This window comes from Mastomys coucha, unplaced genomic scaffold (assembly GCF_008632895.1).
Source record: "Mastomys coucha isolate ucsf_1 unplaced genomic scaffold, UCSF_Mcou_1 pScaffold1, whole genome shotgun sequence".
Classification (NCBI taxonomy): Eukaryota; Metazoa; Chordata; class Mammalia; order Rodentia; family Muridae; genus Mastomys; species Mastomys coucha.
This window is the reverse complement of record NW_022196891.1, coordinates 88,506,129-88,531,849: the sequence shown is the minus strand read 5'-3', so window position 1 is coordinate 88,531,849 and position 25,721 is coordinate 88,506,129. Positions and strand designations below refer to the sequence as shown.

Here is a 25,721-nt window from a genome sequence, read left to right as displayed (position 1 = left end):
AAAACAAAAAAAACCAACCAAACAAAAAAAAAACAGGGCTGGCGAGATGGTTCACTAGGTAAGAACACTCACTGATTGCTCTTCCGAAGGTCGTGAGTTCAAATCCCAGCAACCACATGGTGGCTCACAACCATCTGTAATGAGATCTTTCACCATCTTCTGGTGTGTCTGAAGACAGCTACAGTGCACGTATGTATAATAATAAATAATTAAAAAAAACAAACCAAAAAACAAAACAAAACAAAAAAACAAACAACAACAAAAACAAAAAACAAAAAAAGGGGATAGAGCCTGAAGCTCAAGCAGGACCAGGCAGGGACAGACAGACAGAAATATTCCCATCCTACCCAGTGTTTTAGGCCCTAGAAATGGCAATGTTGCCCAGTGTTTGAAGCCAACAGGAACTGTCAGTGGGCAGCACTCAGCAGGCAGGAAGGCTCATGGGCCACATGGAAGGCAGTTGTTCCCTCTCCCCTCAGCAGCCCTGGCCAACCAAGAACCCTCTCCAGGACAGCATGCGCGCAGAGAGCAAGCGACTCAGCATCCACGTCTGCCTGGCTGCAGACAGTGCAATGGGCCACCAGGTCCTTAGGGTAGCTCCAGTTCTGGGCCAGCTCTGTCTCCCCCCCACCTTCACCCCCACATTTCCAGCATGGACATGCACAAGGTGAGAGGCAGTGAGACCCCATGAACTCTCAACAACCACCTTTGCATGAACTCCCGAAAAGAAGAGAAGAGGAGGTAGTCTATGGCACTGAAGTCCTCGTCGCTCTGGTTCAGGCGGAACTGGAGGAACACTAGCTCCCGCTTCTTCACTTCCTGGGGCCCCTGGACAATCAGGGCTGACTGCTGCAGGGAGACAAAAGCCAGAGCCTTAGCCCTCGGAGCTGCCCCCGGCCCTCGCACAGGCCCACAGAGCCTTCGGCCACAAGCACTGCCAGGCAAACACAGCAGGTCACCCAGCAGCCTCCAGGGACTGCTGCCAAACCCTCCAGCCCAGGGATGCAAGCTGGCCATGGAGACACCTCAGCACACACCAGAGCCCAGATGAATGTGACACACGCTCTCTCCTCACAACTGCGCACACTACGGAACACCTCAGCACACACCAGAGCCCAGCTGAGTGTGACACACGCTCTCTCCTCACAACTGCGCACACTATGGAACATCCTCTCTGCCTGAAATGTGTTGGTGTTTCCCAGTTAACTTTGTCCTAGTGTTTACTACAATGCATGAGGCCTGCTCACTTTCTCACATAGGCCTTCTGGGTTGGCTTGCTAAGGGATGCCGGTACTCAGCATTCCCTAGTATGTCCCTGTCAAGATTTTAAAGTTTTGTTTTTGTTTAAGATTTATTTATTTATTTTATGTATATGAGTACACCATAGCTGTCTTCAGACACACCAGAAGAGGGCATCAGATCCCATTACAGATGGTTGTGAGCCACCATGTGGTTGCTGGGAATTGAACTCAGGACCTCTGGAAGAGCAGTCGGTGCTCTTAACCCGCTGAGCCATCTCTCCATTACCCGCTTGTGATTTTAAATCTTACATGTACATACATTACATGTATGTAATACTGCATACGCCTGGCTTTAGTTTTGAATGTGGCATCGTAGCCAAGCAGCTCCCAGTCCTGCATCCTGCCTTCCTGCACCCTACACTGCTGCTGGCCTGAGTGCAGCCCACAAATGCAGCCCACGAATGCACTGGTCTGTCCCTGAGCCAGGACTACTTTATCTGTTCTGTAAGGTAACTCTGGCCTGGGCTAGTTCCTCCCACATTATTCTTCCAACATCCTAGTTGTTTCGATATATGCTCTCCTCTCTTCTAAATGTGCTTTAAAACTAGCTTGTAACGCTCAACTAAACACATCAGGACGATTCACTGAAACAGAACTCACCTGGCGGAGTGAGGTGAGAGTATTCCCTCACTACCTCCCAGGGACCAGGCATGTGCTCAAAGCTGACCATGACTGTGTGGACAGGAGCAACACTGCTAGGAAATCCCGTGAAGCAGCAGTGCCCATGGGAGCCTGCCTGCCTGCCTGTCAGTCAGAACGCTCTCAGAAGCTGCCTTGGCCTCCAGGGGGCCACCTCAGGAAGAGTGCTGGTACACAGGAGCTAAGCCTGAACCCTGATTAGTACGTTTTGTCAGATGAGTATTTCGGGAGCTAGAGAAGCCTGAGACAGCGTGAGCTTCACCTGTGGGTGGCTAAAGAACCAGGCAGTGAGGAAACAGACCGGGAAGGTGGTGGTCCTGGCTGCACAAAAGGAATCTTCGGCTACAGGCAAGCTAAAGGAAATCCAAACCAGGAAGTCAACAAAAGCCTGGAGACTTATGCCACGGGACCCAACAAGACCCTCAGTGGGGGTTGCTGTCACAGGACCCAGTGGCTCAGCCAGCCAGAGCCTGCATACTAACAGCTCACTTCGAAGGGTGGTGGGAAGGGCAGCCGGAGAACAGGCTACCTCAGCCCATGTCCCCAGACGACTCAAGCTGGAAGCCGACTGCAAGAAGCTGGTGCAGACCCCGAGGAGGGCAGCTGCCTATGTCCAGCCGGGTGTGGCCGTCAAGGCTTCCGGCAATGCACATTAGCCTGTGCTAAAGGCCGAGGCAATCCTCAGTGTTTCTCAGAGAGCAGCAGGGTGGACCGTCTGCACGTCACAGCGGACCTGCGGACCCCGAGTGGCCGTCACCCGGAGTTGTAAGCAGCTGTGAATACTCCAGCCATCCCCGCCACATGGACACTCTTCCTCTTGTTTCTTTCTCTAAGATGGAGTCTCTCACCATGCTGCTCAGGCTGAACTCTGAGGCTCGAGCAAGGTCCTTGTGCCTAGGATGCTTGGGTGCACACTCCCACGACAGAATTGTTGCATCATTACATGCTGGATTTTGCTCAGGGAGCAGTTGAAAAGGGGGGAGTAAACTTATTGGAGGTCACAGCCTGTGGCTGGAAGGAGCTGATGAAGATTAACCATCCCTCAGAACTGGGGTAGTGAATGCATCTATCTTCCTTCCCGTGAGCACGCTCTTACTTAAGTTACGAAGTATCTGGCAATAAAAGTTCTAAGAGTGGCCAGCTGGCTCCTACGAAGCATGCCAATCAACAGGGGAAGGGGAGGAGGTTCCCAGATTGGGCACAGCTACGCCCTAGTGCCGCTGTGCTTTTCAAAGGGAATGAGGAGAGCCTGGAGCCCCTCTTCCTGACTGGATGCTGCTGCTTCATTTCAAGTCCTTTTACTTCAGCTTGGCTTCGTGGAAACACCCGGTGACCACCAACTGTCCATTCTCAGGAATAAAGGATTCAGATACCAAGTGGTGGCCCAAGGGGGAGGTGGGGGCCGTCTCCCCTGGTGCATACATCTGCTTGCCTAACATGCTGGCAGACCAGGTTCTCACCTGAGGAGATTCCTGCAGCACTGATGACCCAACCCCAGGCCTTTCTCCACGCTTGAGGCTTTCCCTCACCCTGGCAGAGGCTGCTCTGAGGCCTGGCATCCAGGGAAGCACCTTGCCCAGCAGCTCTACAACCAGGAGGGACAAAGTCCTTGAGTCACATCACTCAGCCCTGTTCCAAACTCAGTCACACTGAGCTTGGGGCTAGAAGCTCACACCGCCCAGCAGTCCTGTCCTGGGTTATGAGCCTTCCCTCTCTGACCAGCTCCTCTGGCCTTCTGGTCTACCATGCAGCCTTTCTCGGTGCACAGGGTTGTTCTCATGCACTATCCTATCCTGTTTTACAAGGAGTAGAAATCACTTCATTGGGCTTTGAGAGGTCTGAAGAAGATCGACCAGAGCTTGGCGTTGTTCCTTCTTTCACTGAGGGCGAAGACTGCCCAGAGCAGGACACTGTCCTTAGGTTCTGTCCCCAGCCACAGCTCAGATTCTCCTCCAAGACCTTCTAAGCCACTGCCACCTCTACCACCACCACCTTGCCCAGAGGCACAACTGCACAGTGTTGGTCCTCTCTACCACCATGGTCAGTGCCTCTGTTTCGTTGCTGTGGAGGGACATCATGATCAAGGCAATAAAAGAAAGTATTTCATTGGGGCTGGCTTACAGATTCAGAAGGTTAGTCCGTTATCATCATGGTGGGAGCATGTCAGCACACAGGCAGGAAGACATGGTGCTGGAGAAAGAGCTGAGCTACCATGGCTGGCGAGATGGCTCAGTGGGTAAGGGCACTGACTGGTCTTCCAAATCCCAGCAACCACATGGTGGCTCACAACCATCCGTAATGAGATCTGATGTCCTCTACTGATGTATCTGAAGTTAGCTACAGTGAAGTTATTTATAATAATAAATCTTTGGGTCGGAGCGAGCAGAGGTCCTAAAGTCAATTCCCAGCAAACACATGAAAGCTCAGAACTTATCTATAAAGCTCACAGCCATATATACATTTATATAAAATCAATAAGAGCAGTGGGGGTGGGGTGGGGTAGAGAGAGAGAGAGAGAGAGAGAGAACTCCCAAGTATTTTGAAACCTCAAAGACTTACCCCTGGTAACACACTTCCTCCAACAAGGCCACACCTCCTAATCCTTCCCAACTGGTTCCTCTAACTGGGGACCAACCATTCAAAATGGGGGCCATTCTCACACCACCATACTCAGCAATGTCCTGTGCACGGGAAGTTTCTGTGTTGAATGGTCCCCAGTCAAGACAAAAAGCCAAGACGTAACGCAAAGCCATCTCCCTGCCCAAGAACCCTTATAGGTCATTGTGCACAGTCTGTCAGCTGTGCTGTGCTGTGTGCGCTGTCAGCAATCTTCACCACCGGCCAATACACCATCTCCATGCTGATGAATTTCTCAATTTGATTCCTAGGCAGTTCCTGGAAAGTGGTATTTTCTGGGATGTGGACAAGCAGCATGCAAACTACCTTCAGCCCAGCTACCCTCCCATCTCAGGGCAAGAAGCCCCAGTAACACACATACACACACACACACACACACACACACACACACACCCAAGGGCCCCTGCCAACAGGCTACAGGGAGGAAAAGCTGGATTCCTCAGGGAAGCAGGCATTACCATGGTGTGATTGGAGAAGGGGTGGGTGTAATTGATCCACTGAGTGGTGCAGTTCCTGTCTCCTGGCTGGCCAGGGCTGGCAAGAGGTGGAATGACCTCATAGTGATGCTTGCAGCTGAGCAGCTGAGCCTGACCAGGGTATAAGGCAATCCCTGGAACACACAGAAATTGGCAGTGTCAGCAGGCACAGTCCTGAGCACCCGACAGAATCGCATCCCCACCTCCTTGGGAAAGTACTAGGGTGGCAGCAGAAACAGAGGTGGGACAAGGCAGAGCCCTCCCCCAGTGGAGGGCTCCCACTACCTCAGTCATTCCGCACCCTGCCTGGAACGCGGCTTCCAGGGCTCATAATACTCTCACCAGAGCACCTCCCGTCACAGAACACTGGTATCTCCCAGGCCTGCCTGCCTGCTACTGTGGAGGTTCCAGGCTGTGGATCTCCCCAGGGCTCGCTTTCTGTCCTCTGCTAGGAGATCTGGGATCACACAGCACTTAGAGTGCTGTGCGTGCTCTCCGCTCGGGTTCCCAGAGAACTAGAACTGAGGGATCAGAGCAGATCCCTCCGCCCCCGCAAGAAAACCCACGAAGAGCCAGAGACAGACACAGCAAAGCCAGGGAGGGAAGAAAGAATCAGGACCGGCTGTAGGGTGATTGCCTGGGAGCTCCTGGCAGGGAAACTCCCAACTCCCGCTCCAGCCTGTGTGCAGAATGTCCTGGGTGTCACTCAGGGTCAGAGCGGGTGGCACACTCATAGTGGGAAAGCCTGAGTCATATTCTTTCTTCAATGCCAACTTACAGTGCCAGCTAGATCCCCCACGCCGGCAGACAACAAGGATCAGTCATTCCCAACATGCAGAAAAAGGTACACAGAGCAGCCTGGTGCCCCTCTAGGCTAGGCCCTGCCTGGATGGCTGTTCACCCGCTTCTACACCCCATCACCTTTCAGTGGAGTATACTCCAGCCTCGCCTCTCATGGCCTGAGGTACTTTGAACTACAATAGCCCCCTAGGCTCATGGTGGAGCTGTTTGGGAAGGATTAAGAAGTGTGGCCTTGGGCTGGAAAGATGGTTAAGAGTGCTGACTGCTCTTCCGAAGGTCATGAGTTCAAATCCCAGCAACCACATGATGATTCACAACCATCCATAATGAGATCTGATGCCCTTTTTAGGCGTATCTGAAGATAGCTACAGCGAGCGGGGTGGAGCGAGTGGGCTGGATGGAGAGCTGGAGAGTTGGCTCAGCGGTTAAGAGCACTGGCTGCTCTTCCAGAGGTCCTGAGTTCAAATCCCAGCAACCACACGGCGGCTCACAACCATCTGTAATGAGATCGGATGCCCTCTTCTGGTGTGTCTGAAAACAGCTACTATGTACTCACATATAATAAATAAATAAATCTTTAAAAAAAAAAAAAGAAAGAAAGAAAGAAAAGAAAATGTCTCCATTAGATGGGGTTCTAGGCAAACCTGTGGAGCATTAGAATAAAAAAACTGTGGCCTTCTTGGAGAAAGTGTGTCACTGAGGGGCAGGCTTGAGGATTCAAGAGGCTGGTGTCCTCCTCAGTGTGCTTTCTGCTTCCTGCTCTTCATGCCAGCATGCCTATGCTCCACCATCATGGACTCTATCCCTCTGAAACTACGAACCACTTAAAAGCCTTTTATAAGTCACCTTGCAGATGGCGCTTTGTCACTGCAACAGAAAGGAGACTAACAACACCACCCTCCATCCCTGGCTTCCATCTCTGCCCCTCCCACAACCCCTTGCTGCCCACCTCATGCCTAAGAAAGCCTATTTCCCATGCCCACCCAGGACTCCTGGCCTGGCACTGGCTCTCGGATGCCTGCCTACAACCAAACTATCCTGCTCCATTCAGCCTGTGCTGACAGAGTTGGCTGGGGGTTGGGGGGGGGGGGCAAGGCAACGCCTGCTGATGGAAGCCCCAAAGCTGGGGCGCAGATGCCTGTCCCAGCAGGCCGTACCTGGAGCATCGTAGCGATCCACCTCCTTGTAGGACACAGACATGACAGGATGCTTGAGCTTTTCCCGGAAGTCCGTGATGGTCTGGTAGACCAGGAAGACGGCCACGGCCATGAGCAGCAGGTAGATGAGGATGAGCAGGACCGAGAAGACATTCTTCAGGCAGGCCTTGCTGAAGCGGATGCTGCTGGAGGCGGACTCGCTGTCCACGCCTGCTGACAGGACACCAGGGTCACCAGAGCAGCTCAGGCCCTCACCTACCTTGTGGATGAGGTGAGACCAAGCCTTTCACCAAGGGCGCCTAGAAACATCAACTCCATCGCTCCCAGCCAAGGCCACCATCATTACCAAGTTTACAGTCTGTGGGGACAGGACGTCTCAATCCATGGGGTCCTTGTGCTCCCCCTCCTCCACTCCATCTTTCAATCCCAGAGCCGCTTGGGTCTGCCATTCCCAGGCCCATTCTGAAGAACTGCTCATAGCTCACGCTGCCCCTTTTTCTCTTAAGCCTTTTCCCAAGGAGACCTTCCCTTGATGGCTAGCTAACATGACTGGGGGTCTCCTCACTGAGCGCCCCACCTGGCACCTTCTGCACCTCATACAGATGCCAGATGACCAGCAGAGGCCTGTTCCTGATGTGGCATCTTGTATGACAGACTGTGTCCTGTCAAACTGTGAGCCACAATAAGCCCCCTCCTTCCTGAGGTTGCTTCCTGCTGGGTATTTTTGTCATATGAAGGAGAGAGGTAACATATACATTACCCCATAATGTAATGAGTTTGGAACTGGGGCTGAGGATGGGTTAGTGTAAATGAGTTCCCTGGGACGGGGCTTTAGCAAAGGTGGCACCAGAACACGTGTGCAGAGCCCAGGCCGTAAGGGTGGTGGGAAGGCGGCTTTCTCCGAGCTGAAGAGAGCGTTCACTAGAGGCCATCTTTGTAGCACCTTGACTGTAGACACGCGGTGCCAGGTGTGTGTGCCTGGGGGGAGGGGGATGCTCCTGTTAAGAGCCACCCAACATGGTGGTGGTTACAGCAAGCTGGGTTCACCTTCCCAAAGTGCTTCTGCTCCCCAACTCTAACCACAGTAACCTGAGGGAAAGCCCAAATGTCACCGTGGCTTCCAACGGGGACCAAGTGGTGTGGTCACACCAGCCGCCTCAGAGGACAGCCATAAGATTTGAACAATGTAACTGAAATGTAATGAGGCAATGAAGAAGCCGGGCAGTGGTGGCGCACGCTTTTAATCCCAGCACTTGGGAAGCAGAGGCAGGTGGATTTCTGAGTTCGAGACCAGCCTGGTCTACAGAGTGAGTTCCAGGACAGCCAGGGCTACACAGAGAAACTCTGTCTCACCTCCCCCTCTCCGGCACCCCCCAAAAATGAAGGCATTAAAGAACAGGCAAACGCAGGCAGACAGTGCAGGGAATGTATCTCTGGAGAGAATGGCCCGTGGGATGCACAAATGTCTAACTTTTGCCTGAGGACTCATACCAACCCCTAAATGATGTGGTTCAGAGTGAGAGTTCAGGGCTGAGAGTGAAAGAGAAATCCTAAGAGTAGGCGAGCCGTGGAGAGGCGGGGTCACTAACTGAAAATACTGACATGTTCCAATCACTGGCTGGAGTGTGAGGAGAAAAGGGTAACTCTGGCCGCCACTGTGAAAGGCAGGCAGGACCTCAGAGCTTCAGCCTTGCTATGCTGCCTACCTGCTGAGACAAAAGGCACTTCAGAAGACCTCAGCAGGGGCCAGAGCCCACGCTGTGCCAATCAGGTGCTGGCTGTGGCGGTGGTCCCCTCCCAGGACTAGGGGACTCAGAGCTCTGAGACTTTCCAGAGGGAGGATCTGCAGTCAAAGTGAGCAGCATCCGCCGACGGGCGGCCCACACAGAATGTCCTGAGGAAAGGCAGCACGGCCTGCTTGGCTGCTTCCTGAGTGGGTACTGCCAACCTCTGCTACCACCTAACGCCAGCTTCCCAGGCAGAACACCAGCCGCTCTCCAGGAAGCTTCCAGGCCCGTGACTGGGGGAGGCGGGGGGCACCGAGCAGTGACCAGGTTCTTTGCTTCTCCCTGATGCAGACAGCCATGGCTGGACTTCGTCATGTAAGCCAGTCTAACAAATGCTCTTGGATGTGTGTGCGCACACACACAGATATGCACATGCACACATACATGTAATCTATTGGTTCTGTTCACTTAGAAGAACATACCTAATATACCAGTGTTCAATTAAAAATTACTAGACATGGAGGCCAGAGAGATGGCTCTGAGGTTAAGAGCACTGGCTGCTCTTCCAGAGGTCCTGAGTTCAATTCCAAGCAATCACATGGTGACTCACAACCACCTGTAATGGGATCTGATGCCCTCTTCTGCCAATGCAGGTATACATGCAAATAGAGCATTCATATACATAAATAAATAAATCTAAAAAAGATTCACTTTACATGAGGGGCTAGAGAGAAGACTCACAAAAGCACTGGCTGCTCTTATAGAGGACCAGGTTCAATTCCCAACACCCGCATTGTGGTTCACAATCCTCTGTAACTCCAGTTCCAGGGAATTCAACACCTTCTGACATCCATAGGCACCAGGCACACAAGTAGTTCACTCACATACATATATATAGGCAGAACTCACACATACAGAATAATAAAATATTTTTTAACTACTACTAGACATGGAAAGAATTTTTTTTAAAAATGTGACTTCGGGCTGGCAAGATGGCTCAGCTCAGCAGGTAAATCCCACCAAGCCTGACTGCCTGACCCATCCCCAGAACCCGCATGATGAAAGGAAAGAACAACTTTCCAAAGTTGTCCTCTGACCGCCACATGTGTACCATGGCACACATACGTGTGCGCACACACAATAAACATCCAAAGGGGCAAAGAGAATATGACATCTTCATGGAACACCAAGCATCCACAGAGACCAGTGATCAGATAAGCTGGGTCACTGGGTTACAGACCACTGGGCCAACGTGGAGTGGTTGTGGGCTGCCCCAAGCCGCGGTTCCTCCCCCTCTCCATGTCATCTGCAGCAAGTATCATTTCTAGTTACAGCCGTGGCTCTGCAGCATCCATCTCTGCCACCCTCCCTGTCAAGCAGGATGGAAGAGAGACACCTTCTGCTCTCACCAACAGTACCTGCCCCCACCGAGTGCTATCTCGCCACAATACTCTCTAACGACCCTGTACCACCAAATCAGCATTTCCTTCCCAAGTGACACTTTGGGAGCTGTAGTTAGAAGCCCCAAACTCCATATCAGCTCATATTCTTTTTTTTTTTTTTTAATTTATTGACCACAATAATGCTTGAAGTTATATATAGTGTTTACTTACATAGCCATCTTTTTTTAAAGATTTATTTATTTGTTTTATTTATATGAGTATGCTGTTACTCTTCTCAGACACACCAGAAGAGAGCATCAGATCCCATTACAGATGGTTGTGAGCCACCACGTGGTTGCTGGGAATTGAACTCAGGACCTCTGGAAGAGCTGTCAGTGCTCTTAACCACTGAGCCATCTCTCCAGCCCCAGCTCATATTCTTAACCTGCACGTTATACATCTACTCTGTCAGTCCAAAAACCAAAAGAAGAGAGTACTTCTCTCCAAATCCCCCTGGTGCCATAGGCTCAGATTAGCCAGACCTTCTCTGCTCTCCCCCCCACCCCCCTGCCCTAAACTTGCCAGAACAAGTGAAGGAAGCTATGGGCAGGTCCTGCACTGCCCAGCCACAACCAGAGCTGGCATCACACAACAAACTCACTAACCGTGATGTACTTTCAAGAGAAGGCCAATTACTACAGAGGCTATCAGGTAAATGGTAGAAATATCTGGTCCACTGCGCACAAAACAAAAACAGATGAGAACTCGAGGTTGCATGAAGCTTCCAAAAGGATGTGCTTATTAGCAAGAGGTCCCAAAGAAACTCACATTGATAAATGCTTGGTAAAGGACTTAAAATGTAACTACATAGTTCAGTGAAATAGAAAGGCCAGGCAGGATGTGAACAAGAAACAGGGTCAGGGAGAGAACTAGAGGGAAAGGTACACGTCTGCTCATCTTTCTTAATGTCTTCGGAATATTAAGGGAGAGAAACAGGAACAAACTTTCCTAATCTTATGAAAGATGTACACACTGATGTACGGAGGCTTTAGGAGCCCAAACAGGCATGACCAGGAGAGATCTACACCATAGTATGTTTACAGTGCAGATATGACCAGGAGAGATCTACACCACGGCATGTTACAGTGCTGACATGACCAGGAAAGATCTACACCATAGTATGTTAATAGTGCAGACCTGACTAGGAGAGATCTACACCATGGCATGTTACAGTGCAGACATGACCAGGAGACATCTACACCATAGTATGTTAACAGTGCTGACATGACCAGGAGACATCTACACCATAGTATGTTAATAGTGCAGACCTGACTAGGAGAGATCTACACCACGGCATGTTACAGTGCTGACATGACCAGGAAAGATCTACACCATAGTATGTTAATAGTGCAGACCTGACTAGGAGAGATCTACACCACGGCATGTTACAGTGCACACATGACCAGGAGAGATCTACACCATAGTATGTTAATAGTGAAGACATGACCAGGAGAGATCTACACCATTAGCATGTTAACAGTGCAGATATGACTAGAAGAGTTTTTTTTTTTTTTTTAAGATTTACTTATTATTATATTTAAGTACAGTGTAGCTGTCTTCAGATGCACCAGAAGAGGGCGACAGAAGGCAACAGATCTCATTATGGATGGTTGTGAGCCACAAAGTGGTTGCTGGGATTTGAACTCAGGACCTTCGGAAGAGCAGTCAGTGCTCTTAACCTCTAAGCTATCTCTCCAGCCAACCAGGAAAGATCTACTTCACAGCATGTTACTACAGTGCAGACATGACTAGGAGAGATCTACACCACAGTATGTTATAGTACAGACATGACCAGGAGAGATCGACACCACAGTATGTTATAGTACAGTCATGACCAGGAGAGATCGACACCACGGCATGTTACAGTGCTGACATGACCAGGAGAGATCTATACCATAGTATGTTAACAGTGCAGATATGACTAGGAAAGATCTACACCACAGTATGTTATAGTACAGACATGACCAGGAGAGATTGACACCATAGCATGTTACAGTGCAGACCTGACTAGGAAAGATCTACACCACAGCATGTTACAGTGCAGACATGACCAAGAAAGATTCACAACATGACATGTTACAGTGCAGACCTGCCCAGGAGAGATCTACACCACGGCATGTTATAGTGATACTGCCGAAAGTACAAACAAAACTGTAAAATCTGTACCACAGAAGTGGAAAGTGACATTAAGGGCACCCCATTAGACCATTGGCAGACCCCCAGTAGAAACCCTACAACCAAGAACATTATACCCAGCAATTCGGTCTACCTTTCAAGAAGGTAGGAGAAATAAGGGCCTTCTAAGACAAAACACTGAAGGCATCCATGTCCATAGTCTGGCCTTACAGAAGAAGTCCAAGGCAACTCTGTTAGTCTTTGTGTCACTGTGACAACATCATCTAGCAAATAGCGTGCAAAAGGATTATCTGGCTCACACATCTCAGAGGTTGCACTCTCCTGTGTGTAGGGGGAGCTCGACAGAGCAGAGCAGCTCACCTTACAGTATCAGGAAGCAGAGGGTGCTATGCCTTCCTCCCCTCTGCTCCGCCTGGGCTACTGACAGCTACATCCAGGGTGGTTCTCCCTCCCTTCCTCATTCCTCTTTAGAGAACCATGTCACGACACCCAGGAGTGTGCTACACTGGTGCTGCCACTTCTCAAACCCAACCAAGCAAGATTTACCAGCAGAAAGCCATCCAGCTACGAGAAAGGTAAGTCCCCCTGGAAGAGCAGAAACTCAAAAGGTTCCAACTCTACCTACACTGTGAGAAGCCACTAAATCTCAGCAGCCAACACGGCCCAGAGATCGCAAAGGATGCTGGGAAAAGCAGGAAGAACCCTACAGGATGCTGGGAACGAGTCGTTGGCCTGTACAGGGGACCTAAATGGACAAAACCAGAAGGATCAGGTGGATTGTGGTGAGGGAGGGGATGCAGCACACTGTCGGGTCTGGAGAGAGGGCTCAGCAGTTACGAGTTCTTGTGGTCCTGGCTGAGGGCCTGGTTTAATTCCCAGCACCCACATGGTGACTCACAGCCATTTAACTCTCAGGCACTCCCGTGGTATATGTTTACCCACATAAATAAATAAACCTTAAAAACTTTTAAATAGGGGGTTGGAGAGATGGCTCAGCAGTTAAGAGCACCAACTGCTCTTCCAGAGGTCCTGAGTACAATTCCCAGCAGCCACACGGTGGCTCACAACCATCTGTAACAGGATCTGATGCCCTCTTCTGGTGTGTTTGAAAACACCTACTGTGTACTCACATACATGAAATAAACAAAGAGAACTTAAAAACATTTTTTTTTTTTAAATATACACATCGCCTAGAGAAACTGACTTCACACACAAAGACGTACAGGCTTAAAGTAAAGACTGGAAAAGGTCAGTCTAAGCAAACGGAAATGTGAATCACAGAAATCATGAAGAATAGCCATATTTGCACTGGACAACAGAGACGTCAAGACAAGAACTGCAGGGCAAAGAAAGTTGCCACCCAGTGACCCAGAGATCAATTCACCCAGAAGATACATGACTCTAAGTTTACTGTACCGCATATCAATTCCACAAAACAAAACCATGCCACACCTGACGGGGAAGAGGACCCAGAATGATCAGAGCCAGATCAGCCAGGTCAAAGTTCAACTGAGTTCAAACACGCCGTAGACAGCCCTTGACGTTACAGATGCCCCATCCAACAGCTGAAGAAGATTATTCTCAGGACTGCAGGCTCCTTAGCCGCTGAGCCACCCTCTCCCTAGCTCTCGATGAGAGTCTGTGCTGCACTCTGACTACATTTAGAATCTCCTAGGAAACGAACTTCCGGACACTGAGCTCATTTCCAGGGAGGTCTAACTGAGGAGAAAAGATCCAGACTACATGGGGGTGGCGCCACTCATAGGCTGGATTAGTTCACCCCTGGCTCCATGTGCACACGGGTATGCACACACATACACATACTCACACATGAATACATATAGACATATCACATGCACACACACAAAGAAATGGATCTATTTGCAGAAACTAGAACTAGACAAGTCCCTCGTGATCTCACTCAGATGTGGAATTAAAGAGGCAGCCCGAGAGTACACCAGCAGCCAGTAACAAGCTGGAAGGGCAGGGGGCGGCGGAGGTATGCTTTTACTGGCATATTACATTCAGGTACGGAACTCCACGGACCACCACGTGAGGAAGAAGCAAGGAAATGACACTACAAAAGATGCAAAAAAGTTTACCTACATTTATCTAAAGAGAAGGAGTAGACCATGCCAACAGCTACCACCTCCCGATTCTTAGCTCTTAACCAGTGGCTGTGCCTTATTTACCACAAGCAAGTCATTACTATAAAAACCATTAGACCCTGCATTGGCTGGTTCATAAGACAACAGAGTGGCTCATTAAAGAAACAGATTTATGCCGGGTGGTGGTGGTGGCGCATGCCTTTAATCCCAGCACTTGGGAGGCAGAGGCAGGTGGATTTCTGAGTTCGAGGCCAGCCTGGTCTACAGAGTGAGTTCCAGGACAGCCAGGGCTACACAGAGAAACCCTGTCTTGAAAAACCAAAAAAAAAAAAAAGAAAGAAACAGTTAAGTCTGGGTTTTCTGAATCTAAATGCTTTTTAGTAACTCGCAGGAACTTAGGGGAAACTCAGGAGAAGGAATTCCAAGGAAACACAGCGAGAGGAAGCAGGGAGCTCCTCAATGAAACCAGAGAAGCATGTGCTCTAAAGGACTGGCTCCGTTATTAAGAAATAAAAGATGAAGCCCGAGGTACTACACACCTTTAAGGCCAGCACTCAGGAGGCAGAAGCAGAGGGACCTCTGTGAGTTTGGGGCCAGCCTAGTGTACAGAATGAGTCTCAGGACAGCTAGAGCTTACAGTACAGGCCAGGACAGCCAGGACTACTCAGAGAACAGTCTTGGGGCGCAGAAGGAAAGGTGTAAGAGATGAAGATGCCAATGAGTCAAAAATATGAATAAACGCAGCGGCAGCGGCAGCGGCAGCCTAAACCAAGCAGAATGAGTTCAAGACCCAAAGTCAGGTTTATCAAAATAAGGCAGCTGTAGATGGTGAGAAGAGAAATGCAAGGAAAGCTTGTAGCATCTACGGACAGCTGCCAAGAAAAGATCTACACAGTGGAAATTACAGAGGAGGACATGGAGGAAGGCACAGAGAACATTATTAATTAAATGACAGCTAAAAGCCACTGAGTAAGGTCTGGACAGACACTCAAGTTCTATTTACTTCAAAGAGCTTCCTCTCTCAAGAAGATTTAGGCAAGCTATCCAGAGGCAGAGAGAGAGAGACCTGGAGCCAGGAGTGGAGGGTCTAACCTACCATCCCAGGACGGGGGAGGGTAAGGTAGGGATTACAAGTTCAAGGCCAACCTGGCTGCAGGGAGATCATATCTCAGAAAAAAGGGATGGATGGACAGAAGGATGATGGGTAGACAAAAAGAAGAGAGGAAGAAGAGAACGATGAGGGGAGAGGGAGGGAGAGAGGAATTTAAAACCAAAAAATAGGCAAGCAGGCAGGCAGGCAGGCAGATGGACAGACAGACAGACGGGCAGACAGGCAAGGCAGACAGGCAGACACCTGGAAGGCCAGAAAGGGACAGAATAAGATGGTGAACTCAGAATGCTGGGAGGAAGTGCCCAGTCACGGACATCACCCTCAGTGACACAGCTTCTCAGAAATAAAGAAAATAAAAGATCATTCTATGTCAAACAAAGCTGGAGGATTCTTCATCATTGGCCTGGCCTAAAAAGAAACAGAGTTGGAATTGTTTCAGAGACACAGGGGTAATGCACACAGGGTGACTCTCTGAGAGGGGTAAGCTCACAATTGAATTCAGAATGCTACATTAGTGTATCACAAAATGACAACTTCCAAAACTTAAGACTTATTTTTGTGGATGTGTGCCATACCCTGTGGGAAAGAAGCCCTCAAGGGCCAGAAGAGGGTGCTGGGTCCCCCAGAGTTAGACTTACAGGGAACTGTAAGTTGCCCAACATGAGTGCTGGGAAGCAAGCTCAACTCCTCTGCAGAATGGAAAGATTAAAGTCAGTGCACAGTCAAGTGTGGTGGCTAAGTTCTGCAACCCAAGCAATCGGAAAGCCAACGGTCATGAGACGTTAAGGCCAGCCCAGACAGCACAGTGTGGCCCAGCTTCAAAAAGGGAGTTCCCAACAGCAAGTATCTACATCAAAATGGGAAAAGCTGGAGATATGCTGGCACTTGCTCTGTTAGGAGGGCCACCTTCCCTTCATAATGAGGCCAGTCTGAGATACAGGAGAGCCTGCCTCAAAAATAAGTAAGTAAGTAAGTAAATAAGTAAATAAATAAAGCTAAGAAGGAAGAAGAAAAATATGTATGATCCAGCCATATGCAAGAGTACTGTACCCAGAGATGACAAAATCACCTAGTCAAAGAATCAGCACCCCGTATTTACCGTAGCCTTATTCACAAAAGCGAGGAATGTGAACCAGCCTAAAGGTTCAGGACATGAGGATTGCAGCTCAGTCCCTAGGACTGTAAGTGTAAAAAAGCCACGTCTGGTAGGTCATGCTTGTAATCTCAGAGCTGGGAAGGTCGAGACAGCATCTCTCTGCGGGGCTCAATGGCCAGCTGGCCTTGCCTGCAGAGAGAGACAGGGCAGTGAGAGAAAGGTAGAGACAGGAGTGCCATGCTGTGGTGCCATGGATCCGCTCTGGCCCAGGAGACCCAAGTATGGCAAACCAAGTCTAGAAGCTCTCAAGTTTAAAAAAAGACCACACCAGGCAAGATACCTCCTGGTGCCGATCCTAAATGGTTGGGAAGAGTCAGAGGAGTAAGGGGAAACTGGGCCACTCTCATCTTGCAAACCAGGGTATGGAGTAGATCAATTACAAGATAACAATCTAGAAGTCCGCTCACGGTCTGCTGGCTCCCCGTGTCCTGGAGTAAACACGAACTCGCAAGGAAAGAACAGCGGAAGACAGTCCACATGTAGGCAGACTACCCTCCAACAGAATCCCAGGGAGGGCAGGACTATACATTCCAAATCGTCCTCAATGATTTCAAGACCAGCCTGGGCTACATAAGACCTTCTGTAAAAGAAAGCTTGAATCTTTTATCTGGGATGCGGCTGGATCTAAGAACTGATACCGGCCCAGAAAGACATCACATGAGCTCACTCACTCACATGGACTCTAAAACAGTTGACCTCGCCAGAGGAGAATAGTGGGTGCCAGAAACAGGGAGGGGAGCGTGAGAGAGGTGAGCCAACGGTATTAAGACGGTAGACAGGAGCACTACTGCACAGCAGGGACATCCAGTTAGCAGTGATATGTCACATATTTCAAAATAACCAGAAGCGATTTTTTAATGGTCTTACCACAATGTGATGAGCGTATGAGATTATACACTAATTTCCAATGATGGAATCCTCATGGAATGTACACATGTACTGAAATATCACAGTGAAACCCACAAATATGGACAGTTATGTGTCAAATTAAAAATAAGCCAGACCAGTAAGATGGCTTCGTGGGCCAAGGCACTTGCAAGCTCCATGGCTTGGGTTCAATTCCTGGAACCCACACAGTGGAAGGAGATCTGCCTCCCACAAGCTGTCCCCTGACCTCCACAATGCCCACCCCTCCCCCTCTTTCATACAAAATAAATAAATGATTCTTTAAAAGCCACCAGTCAGTAGGTGGAATAGGGGTCAGAGCGCCTAGGTCTGTCTCCATGCTTCTCCAAGCCTGAGTCTGCAGTCCACATCTAGAAAATGAAGACACAGGCTGGAGAGATGGTTCAGCGGTTAAGAGCACTGACTGCTCTTCCAAAGGTCATGAGATCAAATCCCAGCAACCACATGGTGGCTCACAACCACCCGTAATGAGATCTGACGCCCTCTTCTGGTGCGTCTGAAGACAGCTACAGTGTACTTACATATAATAAATAAATCTTTAAAAAAAATAATAATAATAAATAAATCATTGGGCCAGAGTGAACGGGGCCAACCAGAGTGAGGTCCTGAATTCAATTCCCAGCAACCACATAATGGCTCACAACCATCTGTACAGCTACAGTGTACTCATTATTATAAATAACTACACTGCAGCTGTCTTCAGATGCACCAGAAGAGGGAGTCAGATCTCATTACGGGTGGTTGTAAGCCACCATGTGGTTGCTGGGATTTGAACACAGGACCTTCAGAAGAGCAGTCGGTGCTCTTACCCACTGAGCCATCTCGCCAGCCCCAGTGTACTCATATACATAAAATAAATAAATAAATCTTTAAAAAAAGAAAGGAAAATGAAGAAGCCAACTTGCAGAGTTCTTTTGAGAATGAAATGTGGCGGTTGGGAAAGCCGTGGGAGAGAAGAGCTGGCTGCTCTAATGCTTCTGAGGTCTGTCTCCTCTAGGTAGTGGGCAGTGGGCAGAGTCACAGGACTTCCTGTCCCCGCCCCAAGACAGAGGAACTAAAAGATCAGAACACATCTCAGCTCCCCCAAAGAGCAGGAACCAGGCTGGGCCCTGTCTACTCACTAACCCATTCACTCAACCATCCACCTGCCCCAGCTCCCCCAAAGAGCAGGAACCAGTAAGACGGCTTGGTGGGCAAAGACACTTGCAAAGTCCTGTGGCCTGAGTTCAATTCCTGGAACCTACACAGTGGGAGATAGATCTGACTCCCACAAGCTGTCCCCTGACCTCCACAATGCCCGCCCCGCCCACTTTCACACAAAATAAACCTAAATCCAGGTTCCGGCTCCCATGCATGTCAGGTACTCACAGTCCCCTCAAGTCCAGCTCTGGTGCCACCTTCCCGCTTCCGTGAACATCCTCACATATGGGGCATGCACCCACATAGACACATACACAAAAATAAAAATGTCTTAAAAATGGGGTTGAGGGGGCTGGAGAGATGGCTCAAAGGATAAGAGCACTGACTGACTGCTCTTCCAGAGGTCCTGAGTTCAATTCCCAGCAACCACATGGTGGCTCACAACCATCTGTAATGGGATCTGAAGCCCATTTCTGGTAAGTCTGAAGACAGCTACAGTGTAGTCATACAAATTTTTAAAAATTAATAATAATAATAATAATAATAATAATAATAATAATAATAATAATAATAAATGGGGTTGAGAATTCTAGAAACAGGAATAAAACAACAAAGGTGGTACCCATGGCACATGGACATGTAGGACACGCATGCCCAGCTCAAGGAAAGCACTGAAGCGTGAACCTAAGTAGAGTATGAAGCAGGGGACCAGCCGAGGTGAGCCCACCTACCAGGCAGCAGGGCTGGAGAGGCCCAAGGAGAGGTTTTCTCCCACAGGGCTCTGAGACGTGATCCGGACATTAGAGAGACGCTGGCCAGCGCCTCCTCAGGGAAAAAGAATGGCCCGGCTTCAGGAACTGGTTCCAAACCCACTATCAAGAACGCAGGCCTTGAAAAGGCACATCCTCCAGCTAGAGGCCGATTAAATATGTAGAGCTTTAGAACTGGGGCAGACCTTGAGACCCAACGCCAGGGTACAATCGTGGAGGAGAGGAGATGTCCCCTCCCTCTGCTGGCAAGGTGCCCGGACCGGGCCTCCAGCCGTAGCAGCACAAAGCCAGTTTCCAGCACCCTAAACCCACTCACCTGTCACGACACCTGGACCTTGAACTTGGACCAGCTCCTTGTCTCGTTCGTCGGCCTGCTCCGAGTTCTCAGCCACCTGCTCCAACTCCTCGCTGAGCTGAAGGAGAAGGCGTGATCAGTTTAGCTGGACCAGCCTTGCTTTTTCTAGGCTAAAAAAAAAGCAGAAGCTGCCATCCACATAACTGTCACATAGGCACAAAGGCCACATGACACAGGATGTGTGAGACCAATTCCACTGTCTTCTCTCACAGCCTGAGACTGGGAAACTAAAGGATTTCGCAGGGCTGGCTCACAGAGCTGCGAGGGAGACTTGTACTCTCAGCCTGTCTCCTAGCTTCTGGTGATCGCCCTGGCATTCTGAGGGCTATCGGTAGCTGCGTCAGATGTCTAATCCCTGCCTCCAGTTTCACAAGGCCTCCTGCAGTGTGTGCCCCCTGGGAGGGGGGTGCATCTTTAAGGACACTCACAATGATCGATTCAGGGCCCAGAGCAACTTATCCTTGTGCAATACACCTGAAGTGACTCTAGTTCCAACTCCAAACAGGACAAGTGCTGGAGTCACCCTTCGACATCTCCCAGAGCCACAGAGTCAGTTAATGAAGCAGGAGCCACGCCACCTTGGTCTCATTCCAAAGCCCGTGGTCCTAACCACTTCCCAGAGGAAGAGGAAGCGTGGCTTAGCGTCTGCTCAGAGAAAACAAAAATGAGGACAGCAAAACTGGTGTCAGAACTCCGTGGGACACTAATGCCCACAGACGTGGGTGCAAATGGCAGAGCAGAAGGCGGCAGCTGTCCAGGTACCAGGCAACTTCAATCTCAGCTCAGCAGTATTCTCACGTGACCAATCAGATGGGGGAAATTTTGCCGCTGAGAAAGCAAAGGTCGGGATAAGTGTCCTGTCATTTTAGGAAGAGGACAGATCAACTCAGTTTGCAGGGGTCTGGCCTAGGCTCATAGGATATCACATAAAGTTAAAAGGTACTTTTTCCCCACTCGGAGACAGGGTCTCATCGTAACCCAGGCTGGCTTCAAACTCACTATGGTGGAGAATGACCTCGAATATCTGACCCTTCTGCTTCCACCTCCTAGTACTAAGCAAGTACTGAGCCATCTCAACTACAAACATCCCCCAGCCCTCAGAAGATCTTTCACATTTACCCTTGATGATTTACATTAAAAAAAAAAATCTCAAGAGAGACAATGGTCCCAGGAAGACCGGAGACCCTCAGATCCAAGCCTGGCCCAAGTCACCCCAACCCCACGTATAAGTGGCAATCCTGTCCCTCCAGTCCCTTCCTGATACTCAGAAGCCACCACAAGCCTTTGTCTATCTCAGGCCAAACTTCTCAGAAAGCTACTTTCTAGAGCGGAACACCTAACTCAGTCAGGTCCGCTCTCAAAACAACCTGGGCAAGAAAGATGCAGGCCAATCTCCAGGCTGTGTTCTTGGGACTTCAAAACAGACCTGGAGAACGCAAAGGGAGGCGGGGCCTCTCCGGAGCCTTCTACCATTAGGCACGACTCCAGTGAGCACTTGAATCCACTTTGTGGCCTTGTTCTGTGAACAGGACGGCAGCCTGTATTTCAATACATTATCATATAAGCTCTGCTAAGCTGCGGTCCTCTGAAGCTAGCACCCTAAAACGCCGCAGAAGCAAGAGCTGTCTGCATCCTGGTATTTACCCAGGGTCATCAGGGACCCCAAGGAGCTGAGTTCAGCACGCTGCTAACTCGTTTGGAGAGCGTGAGTTTCCAGTGCGGCCAGGGCCTCCGTGGGTGGAGACGGCCATCGAGACGAGCTGCTGAGCTTGGGCTGCTCCGGTTGGACAAGGTCTAACGGTATGAGGCGCTGTACGGCCTCGAGCAAACCTGAACAGTGGTGGCTGACGGCTAAGGATGCGGCGCCGCGGAGAGACACCCAGGCAGGGCAGAGCCGGGGCAGCCCCACGCCAGAGGAGCAGAAGGGGCCCGGAGCCAGCGCGGCTCTGCGAGGGGAAGCCCAGGCTCGGGCGACAGACAAAGGGCTGCAGGGGTCCTGGGACCGAGGGGGCTGCCAGGAGCCGCCGAGGAGTGGCTGGCCATGCGCTTTCCCCACGGCCAGACTCCGGGGTCCCTTGTCATCTCCCTGTGCCGGGACCACGCAGCGGCTCCACCTGCTGCAGAGCCCGCACGCCACGGAGTGCCAATCATCCACCTGCGCGAGGGTCGCGGCACCCTGCCCGCCCTCCGCGCCCGCCCGGTCCGCACCTCCTGGTAGGATGTGGAGAGGTCCTGTCGGATCATGGCCCTGGCCCGCTGCGGCTCACCAGGGACCGCGATGCCGCGGGAGGTACGAACTCCGAGAAATGCTCGCTCCACTAAGCGAGACCCGCTCAGGTCTACCGCCTAAGACCAGGCGTGGCGGCGCTCAACGCATGCGCAACTCCTGCTGCCGCCGCGGGCGCGCTGGGAGTTGTAGTTCTGGATGCCGTGAGCGGTGGCGAGAAAAACCAGCTGGGCTCAACCTCCTGCTAGAGAGGCAAGCGATAGTCTCGCACTTCCTCTCTTTGTTGAAGTCAGAAAAATGGAGTGCCCGAGTGCAGCATGGCACAGGGGCCAGTCGGAGAGCCCAGTAAGGGGAGAGGACACTGGGCCTTGCCGTTTATAATGGCAATAAATGTCCAAAGACATTTTTTTGTGTTACCAAGCTCTCTGCGCACTTATGTCTTGATCCTTCAAGGAATCCCGCAACGGAAACATTTTTTTTCTCTCTATTTTACAGATTAGTAAACTGAGGTAATGAGGATACCTTCTGTCAGTAAGATAGGGAGAGAATGGTGATCGAGAAGTTATCTCATCTGGGAAAGGAATAACAAAATCCTGAGAGGTAGGAGGAGGGTGAGACGGTCTCACTTTGTATCTCAAGCTGGCCTCGTCTTCATAGGCAGTTACTGCCTCAGCTTCCCAAGTAAAAGATAACACCTACTCCAATTCATATAACTTACAGTATTCCCTTTTTAAGATTTATTTTTATTCTCTCTCTCTCTCTCTCTCTCTCTCTCTCTCTCTCTCTCTCTCTGTGTGTGTGTGTGTGTGTGTGTGTGTGTGTGTGTGTGTGTGAATGTATAACTGTGTACTGTGTGTGAGCAGGTGACCATGGAGGCCAGAGAGGACACCAGACACAGCCAGCCTCCCGTGTAGTGCTGGGAACCAAACCGAGGTCCTCTGCAAGAGTAACAAGGATTCTTAACCACGGAGTCAGCTCTCTCTAGCAGGTTCCTTCATTCTCAGGTTGCACACTTGGAAGTCTAGCTCTGCCCTTCACCGCAGGGGTCTTGCCAGGTTCTGACGCCTTCTTTTGTCTAACATTGCAGCAACTGCTAACACCTGCTTAGTTTCAGGGAAACTAAGGCAAAAGGGATCATTCAGCAAATACCCAAAGACCTGTTCAACCTTAACAGAAGCCTCGAGCTACAAACCCTAGATGTGGGGAGAATGGAGTGTCTTCCCTGTGGCTGGGTGGGTTTGGGGACCACATCTCACTGCCTACTACGGTCCCTCAGCTGTGAAGCAGACAGAGGCTCCTTATTAAATGTCAGTGAGCTCTGCTCTGTGCCTGGTGCAGTTGCAGCTTGGCAGCCCTGCCCCCAACCTACTCTTGCAACTTGGCCCCTTCCCCTCGCAGTTGCGCAAGCACAGAAGCACCAAGCATATCCGAGCACCTGGACCTCTAGATGTTTAACAGCAACAGAAATACCCCCCAGAAAGGTGAGAGCGGCAGCAGGTGGCGCCCTCTAGTGGTACAGCTCCCACCCAGGCCTCAGGTAACAGGACCTTAGTTGCGGGTAGAGCTCTTCCTTAGCGTAGGTACCAGGACTCTGCTCTACAGTGTTGCAGTTCTTATTAGGCCAAGGACGTCAGGACTCCTCACTCATCTCTGACAGCACCCAGTACCTTGGCCTGAAAGACCGGAGAGCTCCCTGGAAGTCTTCCAGTAGCCAGGACCTGCGGTTTCGCTTTTCAGAAATCTATTATTTCTTTCTCCAGCCTTGCTCCCCACTCTGCTTTTGTCACCCCTGTGCCAGCCATTCTTTCCAACGGTCCGGTGGCTTCTCCTTTGAGCTGCCCCACAGCTGGCTGTTCTGCTGTTTTTGCAGCTCTGTGTGTTGACCATCAGTTTTGCCTGTTGTTGCTGCTCTCTTGTCTCTGCCATTGCTCTCTTCAGGTTCCCAGCTCAGGCTGAACCACTAAGAGTAAACAATTCAAAACCACTAAGAGCAGCCTTTCACTGGGCCTAATGTTGGGACACACTGTGGGAGAGGGGTCCTTTCACTGAGTCAGCCAAACAGTTTATATAGTCGGAGAAGGATGTCCATACCAATCACAGAAAACTTCGCATGCAAATGAAGGTTTGTGTTTTCACCAATCACAGCATCCCTTTTCCGTTGCTCACACAGATCTTCCGGCTGAGTCACCAGGTGGGAGTGTTCTCCATCTGGCCTGAGTAGAAATGGTTACAGGGTTACCTAGAGTTTGACAAGGCTTGTGACAGCCAGCAGTCCCATATGGACTGTGTGAAACAATCCTGGCCGAGGTTGCACCCTCAAGAGCCAAGCAATGGGTTGCAATAGTTGTACAGTTTACCAAGGTTCCTGTAGAGTGTGCATAGGTACCTGTGGCTGCTACTGCCGTAAGCTGGCTATCTGAGTCTATGTAAGACAGCCGGGGCAAAAGAGGGAGCCCAACAGGGGCTGGGTTTGGTTGATAGACATTTTCTCTCCCTCGGTGACACAGATATAGGCCAGATTAGCCCAGATTAAAAGTAGATAAAGACGGGTTTATTAGGAAGCAGCTCTCAGGCGGGTTCACCAATCTCACAGCTGGAGGTCAGCAAAGTCTGACACCAAGGCTAAAGCAAGGGGGGTTTATAGACTTTGGGCAAGGAGTGACGACCTGCCAGCTAGGAGCTGGGCTTGTGTCCATACATGGTCAAAACCTGAGACCCTGGGCGAACACTCTTGGTGGGATCCTGGGAACAGGGAGACAAGAAGTGATGACATGTTAGCAAGGAGTTTTCTTCAAGCACATGGGGCTGGGGGTGGGGCTTGGGGGAAAGAGAGCAGATGGGGTCTCCCCACCTTGTGCAGGGGATGAGAAAGGAGGGGTTCTAGCCTAACATTGGTCAGGACATCCAATTGCCCCATCTGGTAAATGCCTTTGCTTATTTATCAGAAATGAGCATCAGAAGGAAGACTTAAGAACTTAGCCAATCTCTGGTAAAACTTTAACAATTTTATCAAATCGTGCCAGGGAGAAGTGGGTTCGTTCCTCTTTTTTTGTCTTGCCATCACCCTCCCCTGCCCTAGGTCCTCTGCTCCTCCATCTACTAAAGGGGACAGAATGTAGACAGTGCACACTTGATGACTGCCAAAAGCTTGAGAAGCAGCTATAGACAAATGTGTAGCACTTAACGCTGTGTAGGTACTTAACAAATTCTGGGTAAGTTCATGAATGCAATACCAGTTTACATCTCATTTAATGACTACTACTGTTGTACCAGTTGGTTTTATGTCAACTTGACACAAGCTGGGGTCATTTTGGAGGAATGAAACTCAATTTAAAAAACTGGCTCCACCATATTGGTCTGTGGGCAAGCCTGTGGTCCATTTTCTTGGTTGGTGATAGATGAGGAAGGGCCCAGCTCACTTGGGCAGTGCCATCCTGCCTGGACCGGTGATCCTGGGTGCAATAAGAAAGCAGGTTTATCAAGCCATGGGAGCAATCCAGTAAGCAGCACTCCTCCATAGTTTCTGCTCCAACTTTCCTGGGTGATGGATTTTTAAGCTGTGAGGTGAAGTAAACCCTTTGATTATGGCATTTTATCAGAGTAATAGAAACCCTAAAGACATTTACCAAGCC

General features: G+C 50.2%; 1 protein-coding gene across 1 annotated transcript in view; it reads right to left on the bottom strand.

The window, feature by feature from the left end:
• The window catches only part of Pacc1 (proton activated chloride channel 1), a 28,445-nt gene extending 6,199 nt beyond the window's left edge, over positions 1-22,246 (bottom strand). The window contains exons 1-5 of the mRNA XM_031339012.1: positions 22,071-22,246; positions 19,824-19,920; positions 7,012-7,221; positions 5,036-5,187; positions 707-849 (exon numbers count right to left, since the gene is read on the bottom strand). Coding sequence (XP_031194872.1) covers positions 707-849; positions 5,036-5,187; positions 7,012-7,221; positions 19,824-19,920; positions 22,071-22,106 — 638 coding nt within the window. The 5' untranslated portion in view covers positions 22,107-22,246. The remainder of the gene's footprint in view (positions 1-706; positions 850-5,035; positions 5,188-7,011; positions 7,222-19,823; positions 19,921-22,070) is intronic.
• Positions 22,247-25,721: the final 3,475 nt, after the last annotated feature.